Source organism: Delphinapterus leucas, chromosome 2 (genome assembly GCF_059928025.1).
Source record: "Delphinapterus leucas isolate spDelLeu-1000000601 "Yukka" chromosome 2, BTC_Dleu_Yukka2, whole genome shotgun sequence".
Taxonomy (NCBI): Eukaryota; Metazoa; Chordata; class Mammalia; order Artiodactyla; family Monodontidae; genus Delphinapterus; species Delphinapterus leucas.
The window spans coordinates 156056347-156078792 of NC_143130.1; the positions used below are offsets into that span (position 1 = coordinate 156056347).

At 46.6% G+C, this 22446-nt stretch overlaps 1 protein-coding gene across 2 annotated transcripts in view; it reads right to left on the reverse strand.

Annotated features, from left to right (window-relative positions):
- Positions 1–1949: 1949 nt before the first annotated feature.
- Positions 1950–22446, reverse strand: part of POMT2 (protein O-mannosyltransferase 2) — a 45502-nt gene continuing 25005 nt past the window's right edge. For both annotated transcript variants that reach the window (XM_022576454.3, XM_089908016.1), the window contains 12 exons: positions 19901–19967; positions 13081–13150; positions 11294–11372; positions 9762–9913; positions 9225–9316; positions 8067–8143; positions 4836–4907; positions 4494–4553; positions 4297–4402; positions 3317–3457; positions 3028–3142; positions 1950–2177 (listed from right to left, as the gene is read on the reverse strand). In XM_022576454.3, coding sequence (XP_022432162.2) covers positions 2072–2177; positions 3028–3142; positions 3317–3457; positions 4297–4402; positions 4494–4553; positions 4836–4907; positions 8067–8143; positions 9225–9316; positions 9762–9913; positions 11294–11372; positions 13081–13150; positions 19901–19967 — 1137 coding nt within the window. In that variant the 3' untranslated portion in view covers positions 1950–2071. The remainder of the gene's footprint in view (positions 2178–3027; positions 3143–3316; positions 3458–4296; positions 4403–4493; positions 4554–4835; positions 4908–8066; positions 8144–9224; positions 9317–9761; positions 9914–11293; positions 11373–13080; positions 13151–19900; positions 19968–22446) is intronic.

The following is a 22446-nucleotide window of genomic DNA, read 5'->3' on the forward strand; positions in this document are numbered from 1 at the left end:
CCCTCACTCAAAGTGGCTGCCCTCAGAGCACCTCCCTTCCAACAAGTTCCTATTAGGAAACAAGGCACAAGGGAACATCAGCCACCTTCCGGTTGTCATCGTGGGGCCGTTGTTCTTTGCTAAGAGCCAAGCACAGGTTCCTGAATTCCACCTCCAGGAGAGCCCACCAAGATGGCTGCCCCCACCCAGCTCAGAAGAAATGGAATTGGCCTGGGGGAGAGAAAGGGAGAAGCGGAGGAGGAGGGGAGAGCGGGAGGTTCTCCATCCCAGTTCTCCTTCCCTTCCGGAAATTCAATTAAGCAAGCAGCCCAGACTCAGCACCCAGCAGCGCTTCCTGCTGGGGGAAGTCAAAAGGGCTGCAGCCCTGGGAAAGGGAGGTCATCAGGCCCCAGATCTAATTAACGAACCTGCCTTGCTTTTGACATTGCTGCATTTCCTCTATTAACTTCAATGATGGTTGGTCTGAACGTCCGAGCATGGCCAGAAGCTTCCCTACCCACCACCCAGTACGTAGCGCAGCCTGTCCTTGGGACCAATTTCCAGTCTCCGTGGCAACCGCCGAGCAAAGATGCTCTAAAGAGCTCTGACCCTGTCAGAGCTGGTGGGGGCTACAGAGGAGGGAAGATGGAGTGTGGCAGAGATGCATCATTAAACCTTGAAGCATGACAGTTCTCTGAGACAAAATAATATTTTGTCATGCACTGGGAGGACAGAGGCGGGCTGAAGGAGTGGCCTTGGGTTTGTTCAGTGCTAACCCAAGGGTTTTCTTTATCTCTTTCATATGGGGCGGAAGTAAAAGGAACAGCTCTGAGCTTCCTGCTTGGGCTTCAGAGTGGTAGAGAGGAGAAGCTCCAAGGCATTTCTAGGTGCTCTGGGTCTTTGGGGAAAAAGAGATTGGTGAGACAGTGACACAGAGTAAAGGAAATGAAATGAAGTGAAAGGGAGGGGGGCTGTCAGCAGGGGAGGACTAGAGAAGTAAAACTGGGGAAAGCTTAGTGAGTGACAGGAACACCAGCCCAGAAAGGCCAAGGCAGCCCACACCCCGAGGCCCTGCTGGGACCCCAGCCCAGCACCATACACATCCCTGCACGGCCACACATCCACCTCAGCTGCTAAGAGAGGGGCCCCAAAGGCTCTCCCTGCAATCAGGAGAATGCATCGGGCCCACCCTCACGGTCAGGCTGGACGCAGAGGGTAAGGGATGGGCAGCCAGAAATCACCTCGGCTCACAGGGCCTGAGAACACACAGTAGCCAAGGACAGGGTGCCACCCCTCCCACCAACCTCGTGATGTGACGTTCTCAGACAGCGAGGAACCGAGGGCTGAGGAGGGCCAACAGGGCTGGTGAGTCCTCAGCTGCCTCGCTCTGGGGCCCAGTCCTCTGCGCACATCGCAGGCAGAAGTCCAGCCGCCTGCGGCCTCGGAGGAGACTTCCCAGCAGCAGCCACGTGGGGAAGCAGCTGGGAGGCGGGCCCTCCAGCTCAGGGGCCTCAGCTGTATTTGCTTATTTGTGGGAAGGAGGGCAGCACAGCCGTGCCGATACCATCTGCTCTGCCCTTGGTGACATCCCAAGGTGGGGTCAGTGCTTTCAGCCTTCTTGGAGGTCTGAGAATTTTTGATGAATCTTACAAACCAAATCCAGTGTGAAAAAAAACCCCAGAGAATACTACCGTAGCCCTGGACGATTTCTTAGAGTTTATGACACTCAGCTGTCCACAGTCACGGTCTATCTTCCGCAGGTATACGGACACACGCACCCTCACACGCACACTCCCCCACACACTCACACCCACCCTCTTGCACACTCATCCCTCCTCATGCTGCACACTCGAGGAAACGGGCCTGAGAGATGTTGGCGCCTGTTGCTGAGCCAGCCCCAGCGGAGGAACGGCTGTGGTTAGAGCAGAGCCATGGCCCCCTCTAGTGGCTTACACTCCGGGTATGCTCCCAGGGCATGGTCCTGGCAGGTGGCAGAATTCCGCGGGCTCCTCAGACAGCTTCCAGGGACTGGCTCCACAGCTGGCTGTCCCCAGGAAGTTCCTGGACCCAGGCTGGAGTCCTTGCAGTGGCCTCAAAAGTCCCATGATTCCAGCCACCTTAGTCCTGCCATCGGACTTCGGGGGTCCTGGGCTAGCGGACCAACCATCCCATATGCCAGAGGATGGAAGAGGTAGAAGCTGAGGGAGAGAACCCAGGGGGAGGCAGTGGGCGCCCTGCCGCCTCAGTGGAGGCGAGGTGCCCTGCAGACCCGTGAGATTCAGCTCCTCCTGCCGGGGCTCATCAGACCCTCTCTACCTACAAGACCCACCCCTTTTGGTCACCATGTCTGCGTGAGTTTTGCCACCTGGCCATACCAGAGGCTGTGAACTTGGAAGAGGTTGGTTTAATGCCAGTGAGGGAAAGGGCTCTTCCCAAGAGGCCCAGGAGACAGAGAAGTCCAGGGTCTGGTCATGGACTGTTCAGCCCAGACCTTTTGTTAAAATGTGGAAATGCTCCCGGGCCTCAGGCCCCCGATTCCCTGCTCAGGCTTTTATGTTGACCTGCCGCCCCTAAAGGCCAGTGATTCTCAGCGCGGATCTGTGAGGCCTGCGAGGTGGGGAAGAGGGTGGCTTACCAAACAACACCCCCTCCTAGTCATTCTGAGCCGCACCACAGCCAGGGCGCCCCTCCACCACCCGCTCCCTCACCCCACTGAGAGCTGTTCTGGTTGGGAGCCACGTGACTCAAGAGGGGCGCCCTCCCACGTGAGCCGGAGTGGTCCATAAGCTGGGAGCCACTGGCAAGAGGAAAGAATGCAGAGAGGTAGCCCGTGCTTCGCCCGTCTGGCTGCACATTCGGGTCACGTGGAGAGCTTTAAAAACTGTGGCTGGACCACAGGACCCAAACTGGGCTCAACTGAATCAGAACCTCTGGAGATGGAGCCAGACACCAGTGTGCTTCAAAAGCATGCCAGGGGGTTCTAAAACGCACCTGGGACCGAGGCCTCAGTGCTGGGGGGCAGCAATGCAAGGTGCAGGGGGTGCTCACCTGTAGGCAATTCCCAGGAGCAGGCTCAGGATTCCCAGTGTGTGTACGTGCCCAGCCAGAGAAAAGGAGGCCAGGCTCCAGGCGCAGAGCCGCAGGAGTATGTCCCACAGAAGGCCTGTGGAAGGAAGAGAAACCTCGCACCGGCCCAGCAGAGGATGCCTTCCGGGGAGGCAGCAGACGGAGCCCCCCAGGTCAGGGAAGCAGAGGGCTCCCCCCAGCGCGGGCGCTCCATGGTGGCCTCCTCCCCGGCCCCGCCCTCATTCCCCAGGCCCAGGAGGGCAGCGCTGACCTGTCAGCATGCTGGAGAAGAGCATGGCGGGAAAGTAGTGGTGGAAGTAGAGGATCCGGCCCATCAGGAAGAACGGGAAGTAATGCATCATCCAGCCCAGCAGGAGCTGCCCGCCTCCTTGCAGCAGGACCTGGGACAGCCCTGGGCCCCAAGCAGCACAGCCCGGTCAGCCGACAGGGAGGGGGCAGAGAGCCTGGTCTAGCCCAGCTCTGCCCCTTCCTTGCTGTGTGATTTGCATAAGCCTTCCTTCTCTCCTCTGCCCAAGCTGAACAATCCTACAGCAGCTGGCAGGAGAGGAGCAACTGCTTGCTACCCGGCCCAGGGAGGCCTCGGCACCCACGGCAGGGGCGCCAAACCCCAGCAGCAGGCAGCCTGGCCTCCAGCTCCAGCTCCCATATCTCTGCTGTCACGCAGGTCTTTGCAGCAGCAGACGGGGCGGAGGTGCGGGCAGAGGTAAGGACGGAGGTGGGAGAGGGGGCGGTCGGGGACTATGTCTGTTCAGACGCGGAGCTGCAGAGGCAGAGAGAGCCTGTGTGAATGTCTCAGATGCTGTGGCCCACGGCCTGGGGGCTGCTCTCTACGTGACTAGAGGACAGGGCCATGGGACGAGGAAGGGGCAGAAGAGAAAAGGTGGGAAGCTCTGCATAGAGCATAGAGGTCAAAAGTGAAGGCTCTGAACTCAGTCGGCTAGGGTGTGAACTTCAGTTCTATCCCTTACTGGGACAAGTTTCCTAACCTCTTTGGGCCTTGGTTTCCTAATCCATAAAGCAGGAGTAATAAACTCTACTTCATACGGTTGTTGGGAGGATGTAGTGTTTAACACAGCACTGGGCTTTTGGTGACTGAGTTCTAAAAAGCAAAAGAGGAGGGAAGAAGGGGAGGGAAAGGCAAAGGAAGGGCCATCAGCAGGCGGGCCCTCCCCGAGTGCAGGCGCCCTCCTGACTGCTAGGTGGGAGGGCGGGAGAGCCCAGGGACCTGACCTTCAACCTCGGCAGGCAGACGTGCCCCTCTCTGCAGAGCCACAGCAAAGATGCTCCCTGAGAGCAGGTAGAGGGCGATGCTCAGCAGATTCAGCCACCAAACCACCTGCAGGGAAACGAGAACAGGAGGGTGAGAGAAAGCAGCAGCTCTCCACGGGCACAGCTCAGGGCCCAAAGCGCGGTGCGCGGGCACTCACCGGGTTGCCGAGCAGATACACTCGGAAGTCGGTGTCATTGATCCCTGAGAAGCGCAGGCCCTGTGGAGCAGAGGACACGCTGCTGGCCCAGAGCTCAGCTCCTCCCAGCCCCACGAGTTCCAGGAGGAGGAAGACGAGTCACCCTTCATAGACAGGGAGCCCTGACGGGAGGCTTGGAGTGGGCGCCTTCTACAGGAGCTCCCTGGGAAGGCTGATCCGAATCGGGGCAGAAGACAGAGCCCGCCTCTGGCCACCCCGAGCCAGGCGAGGCCGCGCCCTGCGCCCCCAGCGCACCCCACGTCCACCAAATCTCAACGCCCTCTTTCTTGCCTCGGGCCCTACCTGATAGTTGATAGGCCAGTGCCAGGGTTTGGACGTGAACTCGTTGTCTTTGGGTTTGAGGCCATTGTTCCCCTGCAGGAAAGTGGCAAAGAAAAGCTAGTCAAAACAGAACTCTAGAAGGCCGACAGGAACGTGAGGGATGGGGATCTGATGTGTGGCCAGGTGTCAAGAGAAACCCTCTCTCCTCTCCCCTCTCCTTCCCTTGCAGGGAAGAATCAGGTGCTCATTCTCAGTCACTGCCCACCTGCTTACAAAAACTGACTTACTTTTCCCAACAAGCAAGCCTCCGTGTCCCAGCAAAGACAGTCCATTCAGACCCTCTCTGCTCGAGAGAAAGAGGAATGAGAGACTTGTTTCCCACAGGCACAAAATACATATCCGTCTCCAGGCCAAGGATAAGGTGTCAAGAGGATGAGATGGGGCATATAAAATCAGGGCTGACTCACTTGTTCCCTTGGAAGGCCAATTTCAAACACAAACCCAGAAACTCTAAGTTCCTGGACTTTGAAAAAGTTACTTTAGCCTAGTGTATCTCAGCGTTTTTTCCCATTATTACCTGCCCCCCCTCAACCTTTTTAAGACATCTATTCCCTAAACACTCCCCTGCCATGACATTTTAAAGAAATTTTTATTGAGGCATAATTGATATATAACATATTAGTTTCAGATATACAACATAATGAGTTAATATTTGTATATATTGCAAAACAATCACCACAATAAGTCCCCTCATGACACTTTAATACCATAGCTATTCTGTATATCTGTTTACATAATGCAGGAATACCTGTGCTTTATACATTAAAAAGTTAAGGGCTTTTTTTCTTTTTCCAACCCTCCAAGAATACATTTTACCCCCTGGGAGCGATATCGCTCTGGCTGAGAATGCACACTTTAGCCTGAAGGACCCAGACACAGCCCATTTAGTCCAACAGCCAAGAACACCCAACAACCTGTCTCTAAATGGCAAAATCAGGCCTTTCCTAAAACAAGAAGGAAAAGGAGCAGGATCCTGGATCCTACGCAGCAGGATGGCGTCAGCCTCATCATCAGGACAGACTGAGAAGTCATTCCCAAGAAGGGGAGTGAGGTGCTAGGAGTTAGGCTGGGGTTTCTCCACCTCGGCACTATTGACATTTGGGGCTGGAGAAGTCTGGCGTGGGCTGGCCTGTGCCGGGTAGGGTGTTTAGCATCCCTGGCCTCTACTCACTAGATGCCAGAAGCATTCCTAGCCCTCCATGATGCCAGCCAAAAATGTCTCCAGACATTGTTAAATACCCCTCAGAGGCAAAAATCGCCCTCTATTGAGAACCACTGGCCTAGCCCAAGAAAGATCCAGGTCTGGTTCAGTGAACCACCACCCAGTGCCTTACTAACCCAACTCCTTGAGGTCTTGGGAATCATTTGCAGGCCTCCCTACGGTGGCTGGATTGATCCTCCAGGGTTAAAAGTGCCAGTGGGGTGTCACGCCCAAAGGGGTCAGCTGCACAGCCCCTGAACCATCATGGCCATCTGAAGGGCCTTGGAATGAAGAATGAATCATTCTGGACCCCAGAGCAGCTGCTGAGGGCAATCAACTCCTTCAACCAGTCCAGTCCAGTCCCAAACCCAGGCACTCCAGCCAGAGCTATACCAAGCCAAGGGCGTCCTACACATTAAACTCTTAAGAAATCCAGCTCCTTTAGTAAACCGAGAAACGGAAGGAAGGAAAATCTGTAACCATTATAGGCATGTGTATCTGTACATTGTTCTCTGTGCTTAACGCCTAGTGGGCTTATTCCAGCTAACCTCAGCAGGCTGGGCAGCCTTCTCCACCCAGGCCTTAGGCCCTCTGCTCAGCTAGCAGAAGCCCTGTCCCCTGCAGTTTCTATAGTCCAGACAATTTTGATCTCTCTCCCCATCCTGACTCTACATCAGTTGAATAAGAAAGGTTCCTTATGTCCCTTTTCTTCTTTGACTCTACCTCTTAGATAATGAAAGAAAAAATGAGACTATTTATTTAGACTTAGTCTTAAAATTCTACCCAGATTTGAAACGATATTTTGACCGACAGACACATATTCAAAAGAACTATGTCATCAGGCCAGAGTGACAGCTACAAACAGAGAGGCAGAGAAGAAGGTACCCAGAGATTGCTTATTGTCAACTCATCACCTCCCAATGTGCAGAAATGACAAAATTTGAATTTTTAAATTTAATCTGTTGAAATAAGTCAACTTTATTTACTGAGTACTGCTTACACAATCACTTCCAGGAAAGACCAATTGACAATGGCTCACCAGGGGAAAAATAACAACTGCTACACCTCTCTGCAATCCTGCACAGATACACGAACCTGGCTTGAGATACTATGATTCTTAAAAATCGTTCCTGCAGAACACCGGTTTTCCAGAAGCCAAAGTAAAGAGGTTTCCCCCTCAACATCAAAACCGCATCAGGGTTTTTCCAATTCACAGGGGAAACTTTAAGCTTCAAGGTAGAACTTTCTCAATTTAAAGATGTCTTCTCTCAATTGTTCTTAAACCTTTGATGTCAGCCGTCAGCTACTAACGATAGACAGTACAAACGACAAGTCTTTAAAACCTTAAAAAGAATCAACCATGCCCCCTAAACAGTTTGTTTCTGTCTGGGAACCTGAGTGGGCTCTTGGTTGGGATTTTATGCTGCATATAAACAACACACTCAAATTAGCTGTTCATCCTAACTAATCCTAATTTCATATGATGGAATCACCTACCAGTGTCTCATGAGTTTCAACCAAGGGCACTATGATTTTCAGGAGCTCTGCCACTTCAACAGACGTGAGGCCCACTTAGAGACAGAGGAGTGTAGTGGTAACTAGCACTGACTCTGAAGGCCTGGATCCACCTCTTACATTTCGCTGTGTGACCCTGGGCAAGTTCCTTAACCTCTGTGCCTCAATTCCCTCATCTGTAAACTGGGAACGATAATCTCTGGAGGACTGTAGTAAGTATTAAGTTAATATATGTGCAGTGCTTAGAGTCGTGCCTGGCACATAAGAGCTACATAAGTGTTCATCATCATTACCGTCACCATCATCGCCACCACCATTCAATGCCTTTGAAGACCAAGTAAGCCAGTACAGGTGAAGACACTAAGTCCTCCACAAGGGGGCAGTGGGTCTATACCAAGGTTACTGATCCATGATCCAAATTTGTGGATGCCCAAGAGCATGAAGAGAAGCCACCAAATGGGAAGGGGCCACAGTACCCGGATCATCACCATGTGGGCCTCCAGCATTATCTCAGGAAAACTGGGCTGCAGCACGTCCAGGCTGATGTTCGGCACTAGAAAAGGAAATGACAGAGGCGTAAACCTTTCTCACACACCCCCTCCTCATGGCTGTCTGTCCATGGTATCCACACTGCTGTCAGGGTCTGAGTGTAGCCTTCCTGACAAGCTAACAAGCAGGTGCGAGTGTTGAGGAGACAGAAGGATTCTCGATCATTCATTGAGCACGTATTAAGCACTCAGCAGATATTCTGAGGGAGGCAATGGCAACAGACGAAAAGCCCTGGCCCCGGAGCTCCCACAGCCCTCGGCACCATCAGCCTTCATGACGCCGCTCCCTCAAATGCTGCTCCCCCACGAGGCAGGGCTGTGAGGACAGGGACCGAGCCTGTCTCATTCACCAAGGCATCCCCAGGGCCCCACATGGCTCCCAGCATCTAAACAAAGAGCTGTTTAATTACTTAGTTAATTAGCTGGTTGGTTAAATTAGGTGGTAAAAAGAATGAAATGGGAAGCATGAAGAGGAGAAATCAAGCGGAAGCGCGAAGGGGGTAGCTTAAGAGGACAGATGGTGAATCCAGACACTCGTTGAGTTGAAGATGACACGGGAGTGGAAATGTCAACTGGAGCCTGGTAGTATAAATATGGGGATCAGATCAAGGGCTGCAGCCATTGCTTTCTGTAAAAGCCTTGGCTGGATGTGGGGAGGGGAGGAGCCTACACAGGGGCAGAAAGGGAAAGAACCGGCCTGCTCTAAGCCTTGAGGGTGGGGAGGTAACCACAGAGGGGATAGAATAGCCCAGGAGGCAAGCAGATGGACCTGCATTATAGGCGGCAAGAGAGTCATATCCAGCGGGAGGCAAGGAAAGTGACCAGAGACAACCAGCTCTGGCCCCGAGTGAGGTCATAGGTCACTTTAGGGAGAGGAGTTTAAAGAGGATGGGAAGTTTGAGTGGATGGGGAGAAAAAAGGAGCTCCCTATCTAGACAATTCATATGAAGAGATTAGGTTTAAAAAAGGAAGAAAATGGCAACAATAAGATAAAGTGGCAGCAGAGTTTGTAAAGGTTTCTTTTCCTAAGATGAGTTACTTAGAAATGTTCCCTTCAGAGCCAGCCCAGGACACGGCCTCACTCACATTTGGGATTGATATGGTCTTCCACATTCCAGATGGAGTTGAGGGTTTCCTTTAGGTATGGAGTGCAGGTGACTTCCAACTGCTCCCAGCCCCTGTGAAAAGTAGTCACAGATGTCTCTCAGAAGACCTGAAACCCACCGGAGAGTAACACTGCCAACTGCTCTTCAATCTACGGCGCCCCTCTCTTTCCAACCCAGTGGCCATGCTTTTTTCGGCCTCACACTTTTATATTCCACAACTATCCTAGGAGGAGTCGAGCACACAACATTCCCATTTTAGAAAGAGACATAGATCCAGAGAGTTATCACAAGCCAGATGTACAAATGCTCAACTATTACAACACACGAAACACCAAAGGAACTCTGGAGCTCTGGGCTCCATAAAACTCCTGATGCCTTTCCTCCCTCCATTCACCACAAAGAAAAAGCAAACCTGAGGTGAACATCAACCACTGCGAAATGGAAGTTTTGGGTATACTCGTAGTGTGAAAGGAAAAGCATGAGCCACTAATGGGACATCAAAACCCCAGAGACTCACCACTTGGGCAGGACCTTTCCTGAGGAGCCCAGGACACAACCTGTCACCAGATGGATGAGGCGAATTCGACTTCTCAGCACTTTGATTCGGTTTCCAAATTTTCTGTTTACAACCTCAATCCTCCAGAAGTCATTTGAGTCTCCTGTCCCATTCTGCCACATAAATCAAGAAAAAAATACAAAGAAAGTAAGATGACTTTAGAGAAGATGTATCAGAAAAGGGAGATGGTCACCCTTTCAGATGCCATCATGTTACAGTTTGGTCAAAGACCAAACTGGCCTAAATGACTGAGGTGGGAAAGGGAACGAGAGGGCCATAGAAATATACCAAGTGACTGGCATTGTCCCAGTACTCGCGATTACAACCAAGAAAAGTAGTATAATTCCTCGAACCTTAAGTCTAATTCTTCACTTTATAGAACTAGAGTTTAAGTTCTAAATAAATGTTTTTGCCCTTAAACTAAACTCAAGACATCACCGTGTGCCAACAGAAATAAATTTGGGCTATTTACATCCATTACTGGTGGCCATGGGGACACTCACTCATCGAAGAAAGGTCTGGCCTAGATATCGTACTGTGGAAATTAAGACAGTTGTGTCTAATTCTCCTCAGGAAATGCCCACCAGAAAAAGATGAAGTTCAGAGTCTTGGCTCTAGTATAATGTGGGATGAGCAAATAGAAAGAGGGTTGGGAATTCCACCTTAAGGAACCCAGAATCTTTACTGAAGCACCAAAGCCCTTGGAAGGGAACGTAACAAATAGTCATAAATCTACTTTCCCACTAGTTGTTTCTGTTTTCAAATTACTCCCCAAGCCATAAATACTCATAGAGCTTCCTCTGTTAACTGCATCACCCCAAGGCAGTAAAAATCCAAAGCAATGGGGACAATATCCCTCTGTGGAACAGGGAAGTAATCCTTAAAAATAAAGCCAATGAGGGCTTCCCTGGTGGCGCAGTGGTTGAGAGTCCGCCTGCCGATGCAGGGGACACGGGTTCGTGCCCCAGTCCGGGAAGATCCCACATGCCGCGGAGCGGCTGGGCCCGTGAGCCATGGCCGCTGAGCCTGCGCGTCTGGAGCCTGTGCTCCGCAACGGGAGAGGCCGCGGCAGTGAGAGGCCCGCGTACCGCAAAAAAAATAAAAATAAAAAAATAAAGCCAATGAGAATTTGGAATCTGGCAAAGGATAAACTTGTATATTCATCTGGGGTCATATTGTGGCCCTGTGGCTTCTAAGTATAATATGATTTTAAAAGAGACCCTTACAGTATTCATATTTGACATTTATTAAGTGTCAGAACATAAAAATGGCATGGTAATTATGGGAGGCAAGAGATGGAAACAAATAGACTTCATAGGCTGCCTTTCCCACAGCAAAAAGCCTAGCCAGAAAGTTCCTAAATGTTAAGAGTCCCTGTGCAGCCAGTCGTTAGGAACATTCCAGAATTCTGGGGAGGATGTGTTCCGCCACATGGCCCTGAGCCAGGCCCCACAGTTTTTGACATCCTGCTGACACTCGAGTGGCTCACTTACTATGCCATAGCCTGTGACCTGATAGTGCTTCCGGGTCAGGGGGGCCTCGTGATAGTGACTGTGCAAGTTCCGAGAAGTCCTAGAAATTAAAAGAGAGAAGTGCCACTATCCTGAAGAAAAGAGATGTGCAATGTTTCTTCTTTTACCAAGGCTACTCAGAGTCATCTGTTTGGATAAGAAAAATTAGAATCCAAACCATTAAATCCAACATATCGCGAGGGACAGATGGTAGGAGTACTGGACCATATGCCAAGAAAGGGGCTTCACTTCCTGTTCGCCCCACAACTTCAGGTGGGGGGCAGGGGGATGACTGAACACATTGGTGGCTTTGAGGCAAGCTAGCCTGACTTAAGAGGCAGGTTTAGGGAGAAGAAAATTAAAATTTGTAATCTATGTATGCCTGAGATAGGTAAACTTCCTCCCTACCATCTATGCTTTCTACTCCTATCACCAGTTTTACAAAGTAGGGATCTGTGGGGGAAGTGGAGGGTTTAATTTAGATTTTGTTTACTTTGTGCTTTTTGTAATAATCCTTACTTTTTATCCATAATAAGTAATCAATGTTCATTATAAAAATATTGGAAATTTGCAAAAATAAAATTTAGTTAATAAATTTTAATTTATTTAAAAAAATAAAATTAAAATTTTAAGTATCCATAATCTTACTGACTAGGGAAAAAACACTGCTCATAGCTTTTCTATATGTATATTAAAAAATCCCTGATTTAAAAAAAAAAATTCTGTATCTGACAATTCATATGAAATTTTTGCAGGGCTGCTTCTGTTGCCTATTTTTCCTGTTCATTCTTGCACACGGTGCCCTATTTCCTTGTGTGCTTAGTTATTTTTTACTGTGTACTATTCACTGTCACTGGAAAACTATTTATAGGAATGGATAACCATGTATTTCCCAAAAGAGGATTAACATTTGCTTTTAGCCAGGCACCTAGGGAACATTACCACAGTCTTAGGACCATGTTCATTTAAATTCATGGCCTGAAGATTTTGAGACCATCCAGGTGAAATGAATTTGGGTTGCAAATCCATGTGAAGATCAACTGGTAATTACAACTTCTCAGGAACCAGATTTAGTGCCCCTACCAACCTCACCCCCCGCCCTGCTCTCCCAAACACACTCTGGATATAGGTAGATAGGGCGGATTTATCCTAACCCTAAGCCTTTGAGGGTTACAAATTTTGGGGGAGATCACAATAATTTACCACTTCGGGTGAGCCTAGAGCTTTGACTTTAAAACTTCTTCTCTCTAGAGGCAGTCAAAACCCAAAAATCAAAACTCAAGATTGTGGGTTCAAGGCAGAAGTGGTCACAGTGTCCCACTTTTTCTCTGGATTCCCCCTTTCACTGAGATTTTGACCTAGTAACTCCTTACTATCTTGTCAGTTCTTTATGCTTTTAAGATGTTTCTACATTTTCCAGCATTTTTAGTCATTCTCAGTGAGAACACTGGTTAAATGAACTAGTTTGCCATATTCAGAAACAGACTCCTATACCTTTCTCAAGGCAGCCGCTTAAGAAAAAGCTTTGGGCAACTCAATTTTTTTCTTTCCTCCCCCTAGGAAAAGGGCAGTTGAAAGGTACCTTCAAAATCCAAAGCTTCCCAAAGCCAAAATAGGCAAAGTAATCATTCTCCCATTCTAGCACAGCAGCCTTGTTCCATTTACTAGAGCCTCATCCATATTTGACTTCTGTTTATTTCCAGCTTAAAAGAGTTCTGTACCTTTGATGCTCATGCCACTCATTTATCCCAAAGAGCAAATTTACTTACTCTTTGTGTTCTAGTCGAATGACGTCTCCATGTCTTACAAACTCCACAGGGAGTGAAGGGTCTAGGGGATCTGTCAAGAAGAAACAAGCATTGATGTCTGAAACCGTTCACTCATTAAGCTAGCATTAATTAAGGACCTACCGGTAAAGAGTTATAGTACAACGTGGTATGCGCATGAGGTACTGACAGAGTGCTGTGGGACCAAAGTGAACTGTCTCAGAGGATGAGGGAAGGGTATCCCAGAGATAATGACTGAAAAGACTCTCAAAGGAGAGGGAGAACTTGTCAGGTGAGCAAGTGGGGAAAAGCCAGAGAGGCATGAAAGAGCAAAACTCATCTGAATCAGTGGCAAATGAATTCACATGGTTAGGGAGGGTGGGCAGGAAGGAGAGTGGGAATAGGTGAGGGTATGGACAAACAGGGCCAGACTGTGTATGCCATGCTAGGAAATGTGGTCTTTATATGACAAGCACTGAAGCCCCCACTAGAGGATTTTTAAGCTGGGAAGCTAAATAATAAGATTTTCCTTTTAGAAGTAAAAATATAGTCTTCCAAATATGAATTCCATGCAAAAGACCATTTGCCCAGCTCTCTTCAAAATCAAATGTTAAACCCTGCATATTTGGCCAGTGATTATCTTGTCTCTGGCTATAGACTTGATAAACGTGAGGCAAAGAAAACGATGAAAGAAAAGAACTACTTCTGTATCGTCAAGAAGTCAAGACCACTGAGGATCTAGAAAAGTGATGACAGTGGAAAAGGAGTTGGCAGTAATCACAGCAACACAGAAGGTCCTTGCAAATTTCTGTCCCAGGCAGTAGACACTAACACTCAAGGTCAGGAAAGACAAATCTGCCAGGACAAATCACTGGCTCTCAAGAGAATTAGAGAACTCAACTGTAGAAATGCCCATTCCTGGGCTGCCTTCTAAGGTCTCTTAAGAAGAATAATCAGGACTTCCCTGGTGGCACAGTGGTTAAGAATCCGCCTGCCAATGCAGGGGACACAGGTTCGATCCCTGGTCCAGGAAGATCCCACATGCCGCAGAGCAACTAAGCCTGTGCACCACAACTACTGAGCCTGTGCTCTAGAGCCCATGAGCCACAACCACTGAGCCTGCAAGCCACAACTACGGAGCCTGCGTGCCACAACTACTGAAGCCCACACTCCTTAGAGCCTGTGCTCCACAACAAAAGAAGCCACTGCAATGAGAAGCCCGTGCACTGCAACCAAGAGTAGCCCCTGCTCACCGCAACCAGAGAAAGCCTGTGCACAGCAACAAAGACCCAACACAGCCAAAAATAAATTAATAAACTTATTTAAAAAAAGAAGAAGAATCAGCAAGATGACAAATCAAATAAGTCAAAGGGGAGGGAAGTTTTACTTAATATGGATCTGTGGGGGAGGGGCACTTATGGCCATCAAGAACACAAAGACCTTTGTCTAGACAGTTCCCCCTTCCCAGAATGCCTGTAGTGATCTGCCTTCACACGAATCCTTAGTCACTGGAGTGATATGCAGCCACCTTAACCTGGAAGCCACAGTGGAATAACAGAACAGGGACGTTCAAAGACTTGGTCCGTGCCCACATGACTTTAGAAGGAAAGCTGGTCTTCCCTCAGAACCCCTCATTGCAACAGACCGCTTATGTTTGGCCTGTTGAATCAAAACACAATCTGTAACAGTACTATAAGGGACAGAAATAGATCCTGCCCAATGGTGTCATAATTTATATTACCGAGGAGTAGGATGCAAAGACAGTGGTCATACGGGCCACGTTTCAAGGCTAAAAACCATGGCAATAAAGGGAGGTGGCGAAAGAAACAGAGAAGGTAAATTTAGATGAGCAGCTGCCCACTTCCCCACAAAGGCCAGGAGCAGCTGACTCGAGACAGGCTGAGCCAGGTGGTGTTTGCTGAGGAGAGAACACCTGTGGCATGAGACAATCAGAAGGTGAGCGGGAGATGCCCTCTGTTCTGTTCTCTTCTCTGCCGCAGCGAAAGGCACAGTCTGCAGGTAGCCAGCTGTCTGACCAAAAAACCAGAAGATCCAGACATAGCCCTTGTCACAAAGCCCTGGGAGCCCCATAGGTGTGCTTCAGAGCAGCTTCACCCTGGCCTGTCAGAGGCAGATGTGCAGGCATTGAGGGAGGTCCCGGGCACCAGCCTAGACGAGCCCAGCCACAGGGCTGGCAGGCCCGCAGATCTCCAACAGACTGGCCCAGGCCTGGGATGACCAGTGGGCAGCAGCCCTCTATCACATCCAGACAACCTGAGCTGTACCACATGCTGGGGTCTGCAAGGCTTGGTGTGCTCTAAATCAGAAATGAAAGCAGCCACAGTGTGCCCCAGGCACGTGTCCAGGTAACCTCTTCTGGATTAAGTCTGAGCCTCAGCTGTCTGAGTCCCATATATATGCCGTCTACAAGAGGCCCACTTCAGACCTAGAGACACATACAGACTGAAAGTGAGGGGATGGAAAAAGATATTCCATGCACTTGGAAATCAAAAGAAAGCTGGAGTAGCAATACTCATATCAGATAAAATAGACTAGAAAATAAAGATGTTACAAGAGACAAGGAAGGACACTACATAATGATCAAGGGATCAATCCAAGAAGAAGATATAACAATTATGAATATATATGCACCCAACATAGGAGCACCTCAATACATAAGGCAACTGCTAACAGCTATAAAAGAGGAAATCGACAGTAACACAACAATAGTGGGGGACTTTTAACACCTCACTTACACCAATGGACAGATCATCCAAACAGAAAATTAATAAGGAAACACAAGCTTTAAATGACCCAACAGACCAGATAGATTTAATTGATATTTATAGGACATTCCATCCAAAAACAAGAGATTACACTTTCTTCTCAAGTGCACACAGAACATTCTCCAGGATAGATCACATCTTGGGTCACAAATCAAGCCTCAGTAAATTTAAGAAAATTGAAATCATATCAAGCATCTTTTCTGACCAAATGCTATGAGATTAGAAATCCATTACAGGGAAAAAAACATAAAAAACACAAACACATAGAGGCTAAACAGTATGTTACTAAATAACCAAGAGATCACTGAAGAAATCAAAGAGGAAATCAAAAAATACCTAGAGACAAATGACAACGAAAAGACTATGATCCAAAACCTATGGGATGCAGCAAAAGCAGTTCTAAGGGGGAAGTTTATAGCTATACAAGCCTACCTAAAGAAACAAGAAAAATCTCAAACAATCTAACCTTACACCTAAAGAAACTAGAGAAACAAGAAGAAAACAGAATCCAAAGTTAGTAGAAGGAAAGAAATCATAAAGATCAGAGCAGAAATAAATGAAATAGAAACAAAGAAAACAATAGCAAAGATCAATAAAACTAAAAGCTGGTTCCTTGAGAAGATAAACAAAATTGATAAACCATTAGCCAGACTCATCAAGAAAAAGAGGGAGAGGACTCAAATCAATAAAATTAGAAATGAAAAAGGAGAAGTTACAACAGACACCACAGAAATACAAAGCATCCTAAGAGACTACAACAAGCAACTCTATGCCAATAAAATGGACAACGTGGAAGAAATGGACAAATTCTTAGAAACGTATAACCTTCCAAGACTGAACAGGGAAGAAATAGAAAATATGAACAGACCAATCACAAGTAATGAAATTGAAAATGTGATTAAAAATCTTGCAACAGGGCTTCCCTGGTGGCGCAGTGGTTGAGAGTCCGCCTGCTGACGCAGGGGCCACAGGTTCATGCCCTGGTCCAGGAAGATCCCACATGCCATGGAGCGGCTGGGCCCGTGAGCCATGGCCGCTGAGCCTGCACGTCTGGAGCCTGTGCTCCGCAACGGGAGAGGCCACAACAGTGAGAGGCCCGCGTACCGAAAAAAAAAAAAAAAAAAAAATCTTGCAACAAACAAAAGTCCAGGACCAGAGGCCTTCACAGGCAAATTCTATCAAACATTTAGAGAAGAGCTAATACCCATCCTTCTCAAACTCTTCCAAAAAATTGCAGAGGAAGGAACACTCCCAAACCCACTCTATAAGGCCACCATCACCCTGATACCAAAACCAGAAAAAGATACTACAAAAAAAGAAAATTACAGACCAATGTCACTCATGAATATACATGCAAAAATCCTCAACAAAATACTAGCAAACGGAATCCAACAATACTTTGAAAGGGTCATACACCATGATCAAGCGGGATTTATCACAGGGATGCAAGGATTCTTCAATATACTCAAATCAATCAATGTGATACACCATATTAACAAACTGAAGGAGAAAAACCATATGATCATCTCAATAGATGCAGAAAAAGCTTTTGACAAAATTCAACACCCATTTATGATAAAAACTCTCCAGAAAGTGGGCATAGAGGGAACCTACCTCAACATAATAAAGGCCACATACGACAAACCCACAGCAAACATCATTCTCAATGGTGAAAAGCTGAAAGCATTTCCTCTAAGATCAGGAACAAGACAAGGGTGTCCACTCTCACCACTATTATTCAACATGGTCTTGGAAGTCCTAGCCACGGCAATCAGAGAAGAAAAAGAAATAAAAGGAATACAAATTGGAAAAGAAGAAGTAAAACTGTCACTGTTTGCAGATGACATGGTACTATACATAGAGAATCCTAAAGATGCCACCAGAAAACTACTAGAGCTAATCAATGAATTTGGTAAAGTTGCAGGACACAAAATTAATGCACAGAAATCTCTCTCATTTCTATACACTAATGATGAAAAATCTGAAAGAGAAATTAAGGAAACACTCCCATTTACCACTGCAACAAAAAGAATAAAATACCTAGGAATAAACCTACCTAGGGAGACAAAAGACCTGTATGCAGAAAACTATAAGACACTGATGAAAGAAATTAAAGATGATACAAACAGATGGAGAGATATACCATGTTCTTGGATTGGAAGAATCAATATTGTGAATATGACTATACTACCCAAAGCAATCTACAGATTCAATGCAATCCCTATCAAAGTACCAATGGCATTTTTTACAGAACTAGAACAAAAAATCTTAAAATCTGTATGGAGACACTAAAGACCCCGAATAGCCAAAGCAGTCTTGAGGGAAAAAAACGGAGCTGGAGGAATCAGACTCCCTGACTTCAGACTATACTACAAAGCTACAGTAATCAAGATAATATGGTACTGGCACAAAACCAGAAATATAGATCAATGGAACAGGATAGAAAGCCCAGAGATAAACCCACGCACCTATGGTCATCTAATCTATGACAAAGGAGGCAAGGATATACAACAGAGGAAAGACAGTCTCTTCAATAAGTGGTGCTGGGAAAACTGGACAGCTACATGTAAAAGAATGAAATTAGAACACTCCCTAACACCATACACAAAAATAAACTCAAAATGGATTAGAGACCTAAATGTAAGATTGGACACTATAAAACTCTTAGAGGAAAACAGAGGAAGAACACTCTTTGACATAAATCACAGCAAGATCTTTTTTGATCCACCTCCTAGAGTAATGGAAATAAAAACAAAAATAAACAGATGGGACCTAATGAAACTTAAAAGCTTTTGCAAAGCAAGGGAAACTACAAACAAGACAAAAAGACAACCCTCAGTCAGAATGGGAGAAAATATTTGCAAACGAACCAATGGACAAAGGATTAATCTCCAAAATATATAAACAGCTCATGCAGCTCAATATTAAAAAAACAAACAACCCAATCCAAAAATGGGCAGAAGACCTAAATAGACATTTCTCCAAAGAAGACATACAGATGGCCAAGAAGCACATGAAAAGCTGCTCAACATCACTAATTATTAGAGAAATGCAAATCAAAACTACAATGAGGTATCACCTCACACCGGTTAGAAAGGGCATCATCAGAAAATCTACAAACAACAAATGCTGGAGAGGGTGTGGAGAAAAGGGAACCCCCTTGCACTATTGGTGGGAATGTAAATTGATACAGCCACTATGGAGAACAGTATGGAGGTTACTTAAAAAACGAAAAATAGAATTACCAGATGACCCAGGAATCCCACTACTGGGCATATACCCAGAGAAAACCATAATTCAAAAAGACACATGCACCCCACTGTTTACTGCAGCACTGTTTACAATAGCCAGGTCATGGAAGCAACCTAAATGCCCATCGACAGACAAATGGATAAAGAAGATATGGTACATATATACAATGGAATATTATTCAGCCATAAAAAGGAACGAAATTGGGTCATTTGTAGAGACATGGTTGGATCTAGAGACTGTCACAGAAAGTGAAGTAAGTGAGAAAGAGAAAAACAAATATCGTATATTAACCCATATATGTGGAACCTAGAAAAATGGTACAGATGAACCGGTTTGCAGGGCAGAAATTGAGACACAGACGTAGAGAGCAAACGTATGGACACCAAGGGGGGAAAGCGGCGGGTGGTGGTGGTGGTGGTGGTGTGATGAATTGGGAGATTGGGATTGACATGTATACACTGTTGTCTATAAAATGGGTGACTAATAAGAACCTGCTGTATAAAAAAATTAATAAAATTAAATTTAAAAATTAAAAAAGAAAAGACAGCTCTAAGAGTGAGATCTTATCTGTCTTGCTCACTGCTTATCCCTATGCCAACAACAGTCCTTGTAACGTAGCAGGGGCTCAATAAATAACTGTTGAAAGGATAACTGAGATCCGTAAAGATGGCAAAGAATGCTCAGGAAAGCCCATCCCAGCACCATTCTTTTGGAGGCATGAGAAATGTTAAGGAGGGCTCAGAGTAAGTAATAATACAAGAAGCGCCAGTTCCCTACTGCATTACCTGAATTTGTATTATGTTTCTTGATAATCCACAGGTTGTTGTAGTCCTTGTGCAAATAGGTGGTGACCTGGGTAGGGCGGGGGCGGGAGGAGGAGGGGGGAGGGAGAAGACAGTCACTATCAGCACAGCCGGCCACAGGACAATCAATAGCAAAGCCCATGTCGCTTAAGCCTTTTTCAGAATCCCAGCCACCAACCCGAGGGGCTGTGTTTCCCAACAGGGCTCAGAAGTAGCATTTGGTAAATGCTACTTTCTCTCCTTCCTTCTATATTTAGAGGTCTTTTCCCACAAAAGCCTTTTTGATTTGTCTCTGTGTACCCCTCTGCATCCTATCTTTCAACTTCCCACCTCCTAGAGGGAGGAACAATAACACCTTGTGTAACACAGTCTCCAGCACACAAAGTGGATTTAGTGCATTTTTAAAAAGTCATCAAGACCATGTCTCAAACTTTCTAAATGAAAAATTCATGGTATTTTCTAGAATATGGTCAAATATTTTCTAGAATATGGCCAAATGAAACGAAAAAAACTCTATTAATATCTTATCCTAGGGGCTTCCCTGGTGGCGCAGCGGTTGGGAGTCCGCCTGCCGATGCAGGGGACACGGGTTCATGACCCGGTCCGGGAGGATCCCACATGCCGCGGAGCGGCTGGGCCCGTGAGCCATGACCGCTGAGCCTGCGCATCTGGAGCCTGTGCTCCGCAACGGGAGAGGCCGCAGCGGTGAGAGGCCCGCGCACCGTAAAAAAAAAAAAAAAAAAAAAAAAAATCTTATCCTAGAAGCCTGAAGTTTTAGATATAGCCATTTTGTATACACTGATTTTTAAAAAATTGTATGTGTGTGCATGTGTGTACACGCGTGTAATGCTGCAATTAAACTACCAGCAAAAATCCTGGGAACAATATAAATGTCCAATACTAAAGGAAGAGTTACGTGCTGGTTATGTCCACAGGATAGAATATTATACAGCCGCAGAAAATGTTTCAGGGCATTTTTACCCAGCACAGGAGAAGGCGTATAACATGCTGCTGTTGAAAATGGTTACCATTTATCACTAGGCACTGCTCTAAGTACTGGACAGGTCTTATCGCTAGGTTGTAGGTACTATGGTTACCTCCACCTTACTTACAAGCAAACTGAGGGTAAGTAATTCGCTGAGGTTAAGTAAAGGTCTCACAGCTTGTCAGCTGGAGAGACAGGATTCAAACAGAGGGAGCTAGCTCCAAGCTCCCAGGATAGAGACTGCATACATACAATTATGCTAATTACGTATACAAGCACATAAATACCCAGAAGCAATGGAAACAAAGGCATCTCTCTTACAACGTGAGTTTTAATAACTCCAATTGGAAAAACATGACTTATTTACTTGCAAAGAGATTTGGAATTAGCGTGTAGGAAAATAATTATGCGTGTATTATGGCTGCTTTGTTTCAGTGGTTGTTGCTTTCTCAGAAACAATTAGGAATAACGGTATTAAGAACATACACGTTAAAAGTTGTGGCAGCCACAGAGAAATTAAGTCCACGCTCCCCATCAAAAGCTGCACACATCAAGCTCACCCAGCTTGATTTGCTCAAGGATGTTAAGCTTTTGTGGTGCTTGTGTGCACCCTGTGCTGTCATCTTGTTTTTTGTTTCTTTTCCCAAAAACCATTATTATTAAAATTCCTATTAGAAAAATCACTTATTGTGAATATAGTCCATGGCCTCTTTTTCCCCTTGGAACACTTATTTTTACAATGGAGTTTTATACCATGAGGTCTCCTAGGGACACAGGTATGCTATTACAGCAGAATGTTGTACATCAAACTGCGTGGATAAACAATGATCCTTGGATTATGTGTAACTTTGGGTTTTTTTTTATACTTTTCTACACTTTCCAATCTTCCTTTATAAACATTATGCTTTAAAAATATTTAAAAATCGAGACCTAGAGCTGTTAACAAGACATTAAACTACAGGGCAGAGGAGGGCTACTAGAGGTTATTTAGTGCGGTCCCCTCAATTTACAGATGAAGACACAGGCTGCGAAAGGCTCAGTGACTCAGTCAGTGACAAAGCCAGGCTCTCTGTCCCTTGGCCTAATGTGCTCTCTCTAGATGACTGTCACAGCTTCATGCCTCTACCCATGGGCTTCAAGTGTGTAACACTAAGACCAGCTTAATAGGGCCTTTCAGAACGTGGCTCTTCTCTACCTTTGCACAGTATAGACGTTCCTCATCACCACATCTGTAACTTTATCTCCTACTTTATGACACCAGCAGCAAGGTATCACTATGGAAGGGCTAGCAGTACATTAGACTCTTCTGGAGAGCTTAAAACCAAAACAAAAATGCACAATGCATGGGCCCCATCCTAGGTCAATTAAGTCAGAATCTCTGGGGTGGACCTCAGGCATCAGAATTTTTTAAAAGCTCTCCAATGGACTCTAAAGCGCAGCCAGGGTTGAGAACCACTGCGCTAGAGAGAAGCTGAGAGTCAAGAATGGGAAACTGATACCAAAATCCAATACTCTGGGTCAACCTTCTAGTAAATAAGGAAAT